The sequence below is a fragment of the Rhinolophus ferrumequinum genome, chromosome 9 (genome assembly GCF_004115265.2).
Source record: "Rhinolophus ferrumequinum isolate MPI-CBG mRhiFer1 chromosome 9, mRhiFer1_v1.p, whole genome shotgun sequence".
Taxonomy (NCBI): domain Eukaryota; kingdom Metazoa; phylum Chordata; class Mammalia; order Chiroptera; family Rhinolophidae; genus Rhinolophus; species Rhinolophus ferrumequinum.
This window is the reverse complement of record NC_046292.1, coordinates 90508589-90520844: the sequence shown is the minus strand read 5'-3', so window position 1 is coordinate 90520844 and position 12256 is coordinate 90508589. Positions and strand designations below refer to the sequence as shown.

Below are 12256 nucleotides of genomic sequence, written 5' to 3'. Positions count from 1 at the left end.
ACTAGCCTGCTCATCTTTCAAATGCAAACCAACGGATCCAGAGCCCACACCCCCACCACCTGCTCTATGGGGCTCTCACACTCTGGCTACTATTTCCCTGCCGAAATCACACCCCCCTCCGCCAGGTACCAGACAACTAGGGACAGCCCTATGCTCCAGAGCCCATGGAAATTATTCGACCTGTCCAATCCTAAGCCTGCTCACCCTGCCTCACCCTTTCCTTGCTGGAAGAAACCACAACAAAGGCTCTTGCCCACAGTTCCACCCCTCCCTCCACCTCCTGAGAGACCCCAGTGCTTCCTTTGTGCCCTCCGCCCCCACCTGGTGCGCTCCCTCCTCCTGGGAACTGAGCAACAGACTATGTTCTCAGTGGCCATCATCTCCTGCTCTGTGGGCCTCCGCACAGATAATAACACACCCTCCAATTTAAATCAGGCTGTGGTTTCTATCAAGTCACTGAGCGCTTCACAGTGGCTCCCCATTGTCTCAAGATCAAAAAGCTCGCTTTCCAAAGCTATCCCTCAGCTAGTGATCTCACTTATGTCACCCTTCCAGTTCTTCATGTTCCATTCCTAATGGGCCCCCATGTGTCAGGGAGCTCCTGTCCCCCCATCTCAGCAAACAGTCCAAACCCGAGTCATTGCTGTCACTTACCCTCATGTGCCACAGGAGATCCACTGGCAAGACTTACTGGGGCCACTTCCAGATACATATGTCTCAGATCAGACCCCTTCAGGTGACCATCCTGCCCACCCCATAGCGCAGGCACCACACCACCTCTCACAGACGAGCGTGGCAGCCAGTCGTCCTCTGCCCCAACTCTACCCCGCCCCACAACCATTAGCCACACAGCAGACAGCGGGATCTTCTCAGAGCACGGACCAGACAATTTCCTGCCCTGCGTAAACCCCCAGTGTGTCCTCACGGCTTTTAGAATAAACCTGTCGGGCTCCAGGCCCCACATGGGGCTGACCCACCTATGACTAAGCTAATCTTTCGCCCCCACCTTGTCCCTCATGTTCCGGCCACACTGGCCTTCTTCCTCTTCCAGAAAAAGCCAAGTGAGAGCCAGTAAAGATCGTTCCCATTGGACTGGAACACTTTTCCGCCTGGAACTTTGCGTGAATTCTTCTTTCTGATCATTTAGGCCTCAGCTGGAATGTCACTTTTTCAGAGACGCCTTTCCTGCGCACCCTAGTTCCTTTCTACCCCGTTGCTGTATTTCATTTTCTTCATAGTGCTGGTTACTTGAAAGCATGTTATTTGCTTGTCTGTGGGTTTATGGTCAGTGGGTTCCCTCCCACCCCCACACCCCTACTGGAAGGTATGTTTCAAGTGAGTGGATTTTTGCTCATATCTCTGTGCAGTATCTAGAATACTTAGTATCTAGAATAGCATTTGGCGTGGGGTAGTAGTTACTATTTAATAAATTAGCTGAACTAACTTCTCTTTCAGATTGCTCTATTTTCTAGAGTTTCTGAGATGCAGACTCTCAGTTTATAGTTTTTGGCCCTCATCATGGATCCCCATGGGCTCTGTGAATTCTGCCTGTGAACTCATCCTTGGCAAGAACTTTCTTCCATGTGTGTCTTGACTGCCTGATCCCCGTGTTTCTCCATAGGAGGTTTCATATTTGACCTTGAGGGCCTAAGGAACTCCCTGGTTCATACATTAATTTTTCAGCCTTAGAGAGTGGTTGGAATTTGGAACACAAGTCTGCAGCCAAGTGTGGTGCCGACTTCAAGGCTCCAATGTCTTAAGGGTGAACTTTTTCCGCCCATAGTCCAAGGCAGTCAGCCAGCTTTGGAGTTGAGTCCCTGTGGTAGGCAAAGATTTTCTAGTCCTGTTATCACTGACAGGTCTAACTCCAAGCTTCATCTAAGAGGCTCAATTCTAGTGCATAAGGGGCCTAAGTGCATAAGAGATCTCAGCTCCAGCCTCTAGTGCAGGTGTTCAAATCCAAGCTCCTCAGGCCTCTTTCTGGTTTAGATGTCCTGCGGGCTGCTTCTGTGTCCACTCCTGCTTGAATGCTCTCCTTGGTCTGGGCCTGGAAATTCCCCTTTCTTGCAATGGAGCTCAGCATTGTGTATATATTTAGTTGATGTAGTATCTTATCTGGCATCTCTGTGTGTGTTTGGAGGGTCCCTGTCAGTCTAGCCCACCAGTGGGACCAGAAGATCTCTTCAGCCACTCTCCACCCCTTTGTGGTTACTACTTCTAACCCGAGACCCTGCGTCTAGGTGACCTTGTGCCAAACAGTTTCGTTTATGGTCCTTGTTATTGTACCACTCTTACAGTTACCCCAAAGTACCAAGTGCACTGCTGGGCCCCCTGGGTGCACACAATAAATACTTGCTCATTAAAGGAAAGTGAGTGGCTTTCAATATTTTGTCATCAACAGCTGGTCCTGCTGGCTGGTGCTACAGCTCCCTCCCTCCCTCCAGCAGCCCAGTTCATCCTGTCAAACAACAGAGGCTTCAGGAGCGCAGAGCTTCCTACTTCAGCAGATGGGAGGAGGATGGTAATTAAGAAGGTGATAAAGAAAATGGGAGGTACCACAGTGGCCTTTAAAAGCCAATGATTCTTATGGAGCCTTTCAAGGCTGGTAGGCAAAGGTGCAATAATACATCTCTCACTACTGACTTCTTTTACCTGCCCCCATTACACCCAGGCTTCCACACAGGTTAAGAGGTGATATAATAATGGTAATAACAGTAGCTAATATTAGTGAGCACTCCCTGTAGGCCAGACCTTAAATAAGGATACCAATAAAAATAAGGATGACAATGACCATAGAAGTTAACACATACGAGTAGCGCAGGTCTACTGCAGACTGAGGTGCAACTACACGGTATCAGCGCCTCAGGATTCCTGTCCCTCTGTCGGTCCACACACATATTTTACTTATCCAAGTACCCGGGACGCCCTTTTCACCATAAAGTTGTTTTTACAATTGTGTGTTTCAAATAATTTTTTTCCTTAGGTTTTCCAATGTATTTAAATAAATGAACATCTTACCTTGTCTGTCATTAAACCCTGATTTCTTTTTTAACTCTAAATAAAAAAATAAGACAAATAACCCCCAGCCCTTTCCCACATGGGACAGACTCCCAGACCTGTTCCAGGAAACCCTTCTCTGCCCTTTCTCCCTGTCAGGTGTCCTCCTACCTGGGACAGGTGGGAGCAGAGCCTGAGCTGAGACTCACAGCCTGGAGGTGATGAGACACCCTGTCTGCCCTTATAGGATTGTGACTCTCCAAGAGGCTGTGCCCTCCCCCCAGGCCTCCAGCCCCTCCAGGGGCCGGCAGACAGCACAGCACCAGTGCTCTTGGGTGCTGTGGAGGTCAGAAAGTGAGAGGAGGTGGGTGGGAGGATGCCAGAAGGCACAGAGGATCTTGTAAGGCAATGGGGCTCCTCTCCCAAGGCAAGCGTCCTAGTGGGACAAGGGATGGAAGCTGAGGGAAGGCGGGAGGCAGCACGGCATGCGGTAAGAGTGGGCCTGGGTTTAAGGGCCAGCTGGGCGACCTCAGTTTTATCATCTGTACAATGGGGTGATGAAATACGAAGACTGAATGATCTACTCTTTGTCTAGTGCTTGCATTTTGCATCTGGAATAGAGTAGACACTATATAAATATTTGTTAAACAAATACATGCCCCGAAATCCAAAACAAGCACAGCCCAGCTCCGGACGCAGCCAGGGAAGGAACAGGAAAAGCTTCCTTGGATGATAAGTGGAAGAGCTGCCTGCCTACTCTGTCCTGCTCTGGGGAAGCGATTTCATTCCTTGCCTGCTAAGACCTTGCTGGAGGGAACGGGATGTCCTGAAACATGCAGGGCTCCGTGGGAGGGGCTGTGATGTCCCAGCTCAGGCTGGGAAGGCTGGCAGAGGTGCTGGGAGAACAGCGCAGTTTGGGCAGCTGCTGTGATGAGGGGCCTCCCGAGCGAGTGGCCTTGTTTTCATCCGTTATTGCTGGCTCCCCGCTGCTGCTGAGGTTCTTATGATTCAGTCAGCAAAAGTCAGGCCCTTGAGGAAAAAGCACTTGTACTCTGCTCACTGTTCCTCCTGATTTCTCTGCTGGGGGATCAACTACCTGTGTGGTGGTGGCACCCAGCATGATGAAGTTAAAAGGTGGGTGCTTTCTTTCCCTCCCTGGCACCTTAGAAAAGGAGGCCCTCTCTGCTCCAATGAACCCAGCTGAGATGCAACTGACTGACTTCTGGCCAGACATTTGGTTTTCGTTAGTGACTAAACAACAGAAACCCAGTACAGTATATATAATCTACATGGCAGTATCTTGTACGTGTGTAGATTGTACTTCCTTGGGGGAAGTAAGGGTGTTGGCATGGAGAGGGAATGTGAGAGAAGGGAAATTTAAGAGTTATTTATAAAAAGGGTAGCACACTCATTTTTTTCCCTAAACATCTCTCCTTCTAAGAAATGACTAATTCCAGGTATGAGACAGAAAATATAAAACATGGGCTGGTACATTTGGGGGGCTTAGAAGTAAGGAAATAATCAAAGAAATACTGGATTCATGTCAAAATGACACAGGAGACAAATGGGACACTCACTGCCCAAATATTAAACAATTTGAATATAATTAATAACTACGATGGATGGAGACACACAAAATATAAGAACTCATGGGTTCACAATCACTACTAAAAAAGCATTTCATTGACTGCCTATGAAACTTACTATGATACTAACTTATTATTCATTGTTCTAAAAAGTGATAAATAAAAGGAAAGAAGTAATTGTCCATAGAGCCACTCCTCTACAAACTATATTTCAGGGTAACTGAAAAATTGGTAAGAAAAAGTTCTTCCATCATCACTAATAAATGCAGAAAGAACAACAGAAGTAGAAAATCAGCATTTCACAAATTCTTATGATTATCAATGGCTGTTAAAATCATTAAGAAACAAGTGATGGAGGGGATTATATCAGATGGATCGGGCTGAACCTACATATCAAACTAAAAGTGGGAAAGAACTATATATAATAATACCACCTACGAAGCAGCCTGCATTCAGTGTGGTGGTTTTCAACCTCGGCTTCACATGAACCCCTGGGTTGTTTTAAAACATCTGGTTTCCCAGGTCATACCCCCAGACTAGCGTGCTTAGGTGTTTTTCTCCCCCCTAAAGTCAACAAGCCAAAAATGAAAAGTCACACACGGCCTAACAGTCCTATTGAACTTGTCTAGAGCAGGGGTAGACAAACTTTTTTCTGTAAATATTAAGTACTTACAGAAAATAGAGAGTAAAGAGATAAATATTTTCGGCTTTGTAGGCCGCACAGCCTCTGTTGCAGCTGCTCTGCCAGTGTGGTGGGCCCCGGGGCTAGAGCCTGCCCGCCCCTCATCTACAGGAGATAAGGGGGCTTTTCTAAGTCACTCCTGGAATGTCTCCCTATTGCCCCCTCCCAACACAAGGATTCTCCCTTTGCAAATCCATTCATGAAAATCACATCAAAATAACCCAGCAAGTAGGTGTTAAGCCAGACTGATGGAGGGCAGATGACCGGAGCTGGTGAAGGGCACCTGGGGGCTCATTCTACTCTTCTGTACACTTCGTGTATGTTTGCACATTTCCCAAGATATGACGCTTACAAAATGAAATTAAAAAAAAAAAAAAGGGAGAATTCCCTCACAAAACACAAGCTGAAACTAGCAGGAAGTTTGGGGAAAGTGGGGCCTAAGTCCTACGCTTCATCTGTCTCCTGCCTGGTGGTGGCAGGATGCAGCCTTCCGAAAGCGCTGGCAGACGCATCAGGTGGTAGAGCCTTCGGGGAGGATACTCACGACCAATAGAGCAGCATGAGCAGGAAGGGGCAGATGATGAGGGCCTGCAGGACCTGCCAGTCCCGGCACAGGGCGGCCAGCCCGGGCATGAGGAACTGCCCCGCCATGGCCACGAAGCTCGCCACCATCGTGATCATGAACCGTTTTCCAGGGGGGCACAGCTCTATTCCTGGAACACAGAAGGGACAAGAGAGAAATGAGCGTCCTGCCCCATGGCCTGGGGGAGCTGTGGGAGCACCAGGGCCAGTGTACCTCTCAACCAACCAAGATCTGTAAAATCGCTTTTATTTGCTGGTTGCCACGACAGCCCTATATGATACGTCAATGTTGAGATCCTCATTTTTACAGTTAGATGAGCTGCAGCCAGACTGGGAAGGGGGTGAGATCATTGCTCAAGGTCACAGAAGAAGTCGGTGGCAAAAGGATGTTGTCATTCAGAGTTGTCTAGCCCAGAAACTAGGAAATGCTGCTTTGTATGGGGATAGAGTGTTTACAGCACATGTTCCTACATCCTCTGCTATCTGGATGCCACTGAGCTTCCTGCAAGAGTGGGTCCCCTCTTATGCCCATCTGATGCCATTTCTTCTGTCTACGAGGGACAGGGCACCAGGAACATCCATCTGCTGACTCCCACCCACCTGCACCATCACTTCCGGTCCTGACTCCAGGGCTCCTTAGGACTGAGTTCCAGGCAACCTACTCAATGGTGACACCAAGACAGACTGAGTCCCATTGCAGCTTATCTATCTGAACCAGACAAACCCAAACAATAAAGCAGACTCAGATCATGTTGTAATGATCTCACCGGAAGCTTCTCCTCCATACTGGAATTCTCCTGCTCACTGTGACATGGATATGTTGTGCATTCCTTTCTCTGTGCCTACTAGGTAGATATCTCCTCCAGCAGGGATGGGTCTGATTCATTTTCATGGCTCCAAAACAAAACCAGTGTCTGTTTTCTACTAAATGTCTCCTGAATGGAAGGACACCATTCAGAAGGTGTCCCTCCTGTTTGCAAGAATCTATGCTTTTAATTTGACCTTGAGATAAAAAGATGGTCACAAACCCTTAAATTGTAGCACCCAAGTGACTACCAGTAGAGATCTACTACATGAATTCCTATAATGAAGGTCCTCAATACTAGAAAAGACAGCTGGGTTTTACATAATTTTTCTCCTATAGAGCATGTAAATGTATTTGTTTATTGTCTAGAGACCAGAGTGGAAGTAGGAGGTTGAAAGGCAGTACGAAGGGGAGCAGATTAGAGGGGAGAACAGACAAGCTACACTTGGCCATAAGGATAGAATCGGCCCTAACAGGGGGAGGACATCATGCCAGCAAATACACACACCAGCTCGTCTGTAGGAAAAAATCGTAAAGTCATCAGAATTTCCATTTCTGCTCTGCCACAAACAAACAGATCATCCTAGCTATCGGTGAGTGAGAGACAAACCTGGCCTCACTGAATATAGCGTATAAAGAATGTTTGCCGTTTAATAAAGAAAACAGGATTGAGCAGCCCTCTCCTGGCCATTGATGGTGACGTTGTCCCTCTCAATGCACAGGCCAGGTTCACTTAAAAGGTGACTTCCCAGCAGGGCTCCAGGAGTCACCCCAGCTCTGGCACTGAGGCTCTTAGAAATAATAGAGAGACTGGGGTCTCTTTAGAAAAGACTACCAGTTGTAGGTTAAGCATGCAGTAGATTTGCTGCTATGGAAACCAGAAAGCGGCATTAGGCTGGGTAAGTTCAGTGTCCGCCTCAGCATCGGCTCGTACCAGATGAGACAATTTAGCACTTGGCCCGCAGGTAACCTTTAAACAAAGTCAGAGAGGAAATGCTTCATGATGCCACAACAGGTGCCGCCCATCGCTTGCAATTCTTCTTGTCACGGCCTTTCTCTTTAATTTTGTGAAACAGTAAGTATGAAAATATCTGCAACTACAATGATTTCACCACAGACACCCTTGGGGACATCTAATCCCACACACTAACCTACTTTATGTACAATCACACCAGGATCAGGAGACGCCTTTCCGAAGGAAGGGACGTCCAGGTTTGTGGATGGAAAATCATTCCTGTGGGCAAACTCTCCCTTGGCTGCAAATGAGCTGCTGTGACTGGTACATATTAGCATTACTGTGGATATGGCAGTGATTCCATTGTTGTAGTTTATCCTCTGTGGGCTGCTCTTGTTCCTCGCTTATAAGTGGTCTGAGAGATCCTCTAACTCCTCACTACTTGGACCTGAAGCATCCGCCTCACCTGGGAGCTCGTTAGAGATGCAGAGCTCAGGCCCCACTCCGACCTACAGAATCAGAACCTGCATTTTAACAAGGTCCCCAGATGACTCGCTGAGAAGCACTGGCTAACATTATTTCCCCCAAACCAAAAGCATCACCCAAAGCAGGAGCAATGTTTTTGCCTCCCAGACACACATCTATGGGAGCTGAATAAATAAAATCATTTCCTGACCTCTCCACTCCTTGCTAGGAATCCAGCAGAGATTTTACTTATTTCATCAGGTAGGAAAATGTAGAGTACTCCAGCAGCTTTATGGTGTTTCAACATTCCTGCTGGGGCAATGGAAAAACACAGCGACCTGATGAAAGGACACAGGTATGACACTTGCTGATAATGACCTTTTGCCTTGACTCAACAGAAATTCTTTTCAAACTGCCTGAAATCAACTACATTCTGAAGGTGGCTATAAAGATGTTTTTTTTAAAAAAGGCAATTATCACAGAACCGCAGGCACTTCAAGCTTGCCATTAATCATATGTTCCTTTTGGATGATGAGAAATCAGTTTTTCTGAAGTGGAAGAGAGGAAGAAATAAGCCAGAGCACAAAAATCTTATGTCCCCACATGTGGCAGGAGGGGATGGGGACTGCAGGTGGATCCTCTCTGCCCAGGAAGGGCCTGCTCCCAGCTCTGCAAACAGGAGCAGTGGGTGAAAGAAGTGTGTGAAAGCTGAAGAGTCGGGGGCTTCACATACTTTGGAGATGCTTGGAGCCACCTGACCAGGGCCACTGGGCTTGATCCTGAAAGGTGGCAAAGCCAGCCACCAGCAGGGAATGGTGTCCCCAGCCACCCACTCAGGACCTGGGTTGTGTAGAAAAGGTAATCCACAGGTAGCCGGATGCTCTGAACTGCCAGCTGGTCAGCAGCCCCTGTGGAAGGTCCAGGGTGTACACCGTGTCACAACATTTGTTAGAGCCACTTCCTTTGCCAATGGGGTCAACCTCAAGTTATCTTAGTAGATTTTTACTTATGGGCAGCACCCCCCACCATTATGTAAAACAATTAAAGGTCACAAAAATATATCATCTTAGGTGATGTACCATAGATTCAAACACAAAAATATCTCAAGTGTCTAGCACACAGTGCTAGCCAGACAGTCTGGATTTAAATCCTATTCCCAGCACTTACAAGCTTGTGATCTTGCTTCAGTCATCTAGGAGTTCTGTGCCTCAGTTTAGTCTATCTGTAAAATGGGTTGTTGTGAGCATTAAACAAGCTTAGAGTGCCTGCATACACTAAATGCTATATGTTAGCTTTTGTAGGTATTAATATTATGCATTGTTACCATAATAACATATAATAACATAATTATTGCCAAGTCACTCTGATCTCACTTGACCTCTTTATTATTCACCTGATCTGGTGAATTTCAGGGTAGGGCTGAGGTCTGTTTTAAAAAGACTGAAAAAGGGAAACAGCCTACAATGACAGTCTACACTCTTTTTTCTCATTATATTTTATTTCATGGAGATTCTCTTAGACCTAGAAACAATTCACCAATTAAAAAAACAGAACTAAGTGAATCCAAGAAAACCACAACAAAAATTCCCATTGTTAAAATTACCTTTCCCCTAACACCTTAATGGAGAAGGCCTAAAAGTTATTCTTACAAGCATGATACACTTTGTTGATAAGCAGAGAAATTACTGAAGGCTATGAGAATTAAATAGCACACAATTAAGACTTAACTGAGGCATTTGGCCTGTAAAAAAAAAAAGGGGACCATGACCACAACAGTCTGAGCAGGTAGGGTGCAGGAGTAGCCCCAAAGCCCCTCTGCAGTTTCTGTTGGAAATGTGGTGCTGGGAGTGAGATCTTTTAGAGGGCTATAACTTTGGGAAGATTTGCTTTTCAGAAGGTTTCAGATTCTTACTAATTTCTTGGAGGAAAAGAAAGTAGTGTTGCCCAGACCAGTCACTTCAGGTGATAGAGGAGGAAGACCGAGGGAAGTGAGGCATTGAAGCCCAGGGGTCATTAGTCGGCCCAATAATCACTCCTCAGCCCAATAATCACTCCTCGAAAGGAGGGAGTGGGGTCAGTTTGCAGTGTCAACATTGCTAGGCTACAGTCCCCAGGCATTCGATCAACAGGTATTTTATAGATATAATTGAAGTGCATAGTTAATTTTAACTAAGGTAGATTATCTCAGATAATCTAGGTGGGCCTGACCTAATCAGTTGCAAAGACCTTAAAAAGAGTCTGAGGCTTCCTTGAGGAAGATGAAAACATTCTGCCTGTAGACGGCAGTTGTACCCCGTTCCCAACTGCCAGGCTGCCCTTCCTGCCAGCTCGACCAATAGATTTCAGATCTGCCTAACTTGACCCCACAATCGTGTAAGTCAATTCCTTGCAGAAAATCTCTTTCCACGTATCTCCTCCTGGTTCTGTTTCTCTGGTTGAGCCTTGATACAGAGGTCAGGTGTCTTGCACCCATACCAGGTCACACAGGACCCCCATGAAATCTTGTCTCATAAGCTGTTTGCCCTGCTGGCCGCTGTGCCTTCCCACAGCGCTGCCAGTGGGGTCTGATACCTCCCAACCCTGCTTCTTTTTCCAGTCTGGCCTGGACCCAGTCCCCCAGCCTCACAGGACACTGCCAAGCTCAAGGGGGCATCTGTCAAAACCCGTGTTTTGTAGAAGTAGAGTAACTTCTACTCTCTCTGTTAAGTATGTAGACGGCCCTTAGACGGGTTGCCCAGATTACAGGATGCAACGGCACTGAGAACAGGTGAGGACATGCAGCACAGGCGTCCTTCAGCGGAGGGGAGCAGGGCAGAAAGAAGAGAGCTGAAGAGTCAGGAGCAAGACATAAGATCTACCTTCAGGAAGGACTTCTGTAAATTATGCAATGAGAAGAACATGCCATGATGGCTTTTGTCTTTGTTTCGGGAGGGCAGCGGTTAGGGAGAGGGTGCTCTGTCCCACCGATACCTCCCCATGAGGAATTTGAGGGCCAATCTGAAAAGGACCTGGGAGAGAAACATCTTTCCAAGGCCCCATCCAGCTTGGAAATTCCACACGGTCCTATAAAAGAGCCTCATAAGAAAAGATGAAACACTGCCATTTGTGACAACATGGATGGATCTTGAGATTATTTTGCTAAGTGAAATAAGTCAGACAGAAAAAGCAGAGAACCATATGACTTCACTCATGTGTGGGATATAAAACTGAAGGCAACAAAGGAACAAGACAAACAAAGAAACAAAAACTCATAGACACAGACAACAGTTTAGTGGTTACCTGAGGGTGATGGAGGGGTAGGGGGTAGGAGATGAGGGTAAAGGGGGATCAAATATATGGTGATGGAAGGAGAACTGACTCTGGGTGGTGAGCACACCATGTGATAACAGATGATGTAATACAGAATTGTACATTTGAAACCTATGTAGTTTTGTTGACCATTGTCACCCCAATAAATTTTAATTAAAAAAAGAGCCTCTAAGAGGCCTTAAATACAGGGGATAAATTTCAAACACTCTCCCAATTAAAGTGATGGCATCGCAGCAGTACCAGCTGAACTTAACCACGAGGTCTGAATGAAGGGTTTTAAGGGTGTGTAGCCCTAAGGATGGGTCCAAGTGGCTCTATCATCTGAATTCCACTCCACTGTCACCTCTGAACCAGGAGCTCTAGAGAGTGGCATCCACAAACTCTGTGGCTTGGTGACATGGCACATCTGGGGGAACCTGTGTATTTGGAAGGTGAGACAACAGGAACCCAGAAGTCAGGTGACTATTAGAAAGAAAAACAAAGTCCTTCTGGGAAACACTTCAGAGCATGTCCACCAAGAACCTCAACATGCAAAATATCCTCCTTTGGTGGAGACCAACGCCTCTGTTTTCTCATTTATTCCCTCTTTGTCACCCACGCTCAGTCGGATGGATTTTAAAAGCCTACAGTTTTGCTGGTATTCAATGTCAAATAATGATTTTAGAAACTCCTTGCTTGTACAACTTTATTTATTTATTTATTTATTTTACAAAAGGACCCCCTGTTCATATAAAGCTGAGCCTGTCATGGATGTGTGCCCTCTCAGCACTAGCAGGCACAGCTGACCCCTCGGCTGAGGGTGGCAGAGTTGGACCAGAGCATGTTACATAGTGAGACACTCACACTGAAGCTTCCAGGCAAGACACGGCTCTGTG

General features: G+C 46.7%; 1 protein-coding gene across 3 annotated transcripts in view; it reads right to left on the bottom strand.

Annotated features, from left to right (window-relative positions):
* Positions 1-12256, bottom strand: part of SLC22A23 (solute carrier family 22 member 23) — a 186347-nt gene that overhangs the window by 46496 nt on the left and 127595 nt on the right. For all 3 annotated transcript variants that reach the window (XR_004423919.1, XM_033115241.1, XM_033115243.1), the window contains exon 4: positions 5810-5978. Coding sequence is in view for 2 of the 3 variants with exons in the window: in XM_033115241.1 (XP_032971132.1) it covers positions 5810-5978 (169 nt within the window). In the remaining variant the exon portion in view is untranslated. The remainder of the gene's footprint in view (positions 1-5809; positions 5979-12256) is intronic.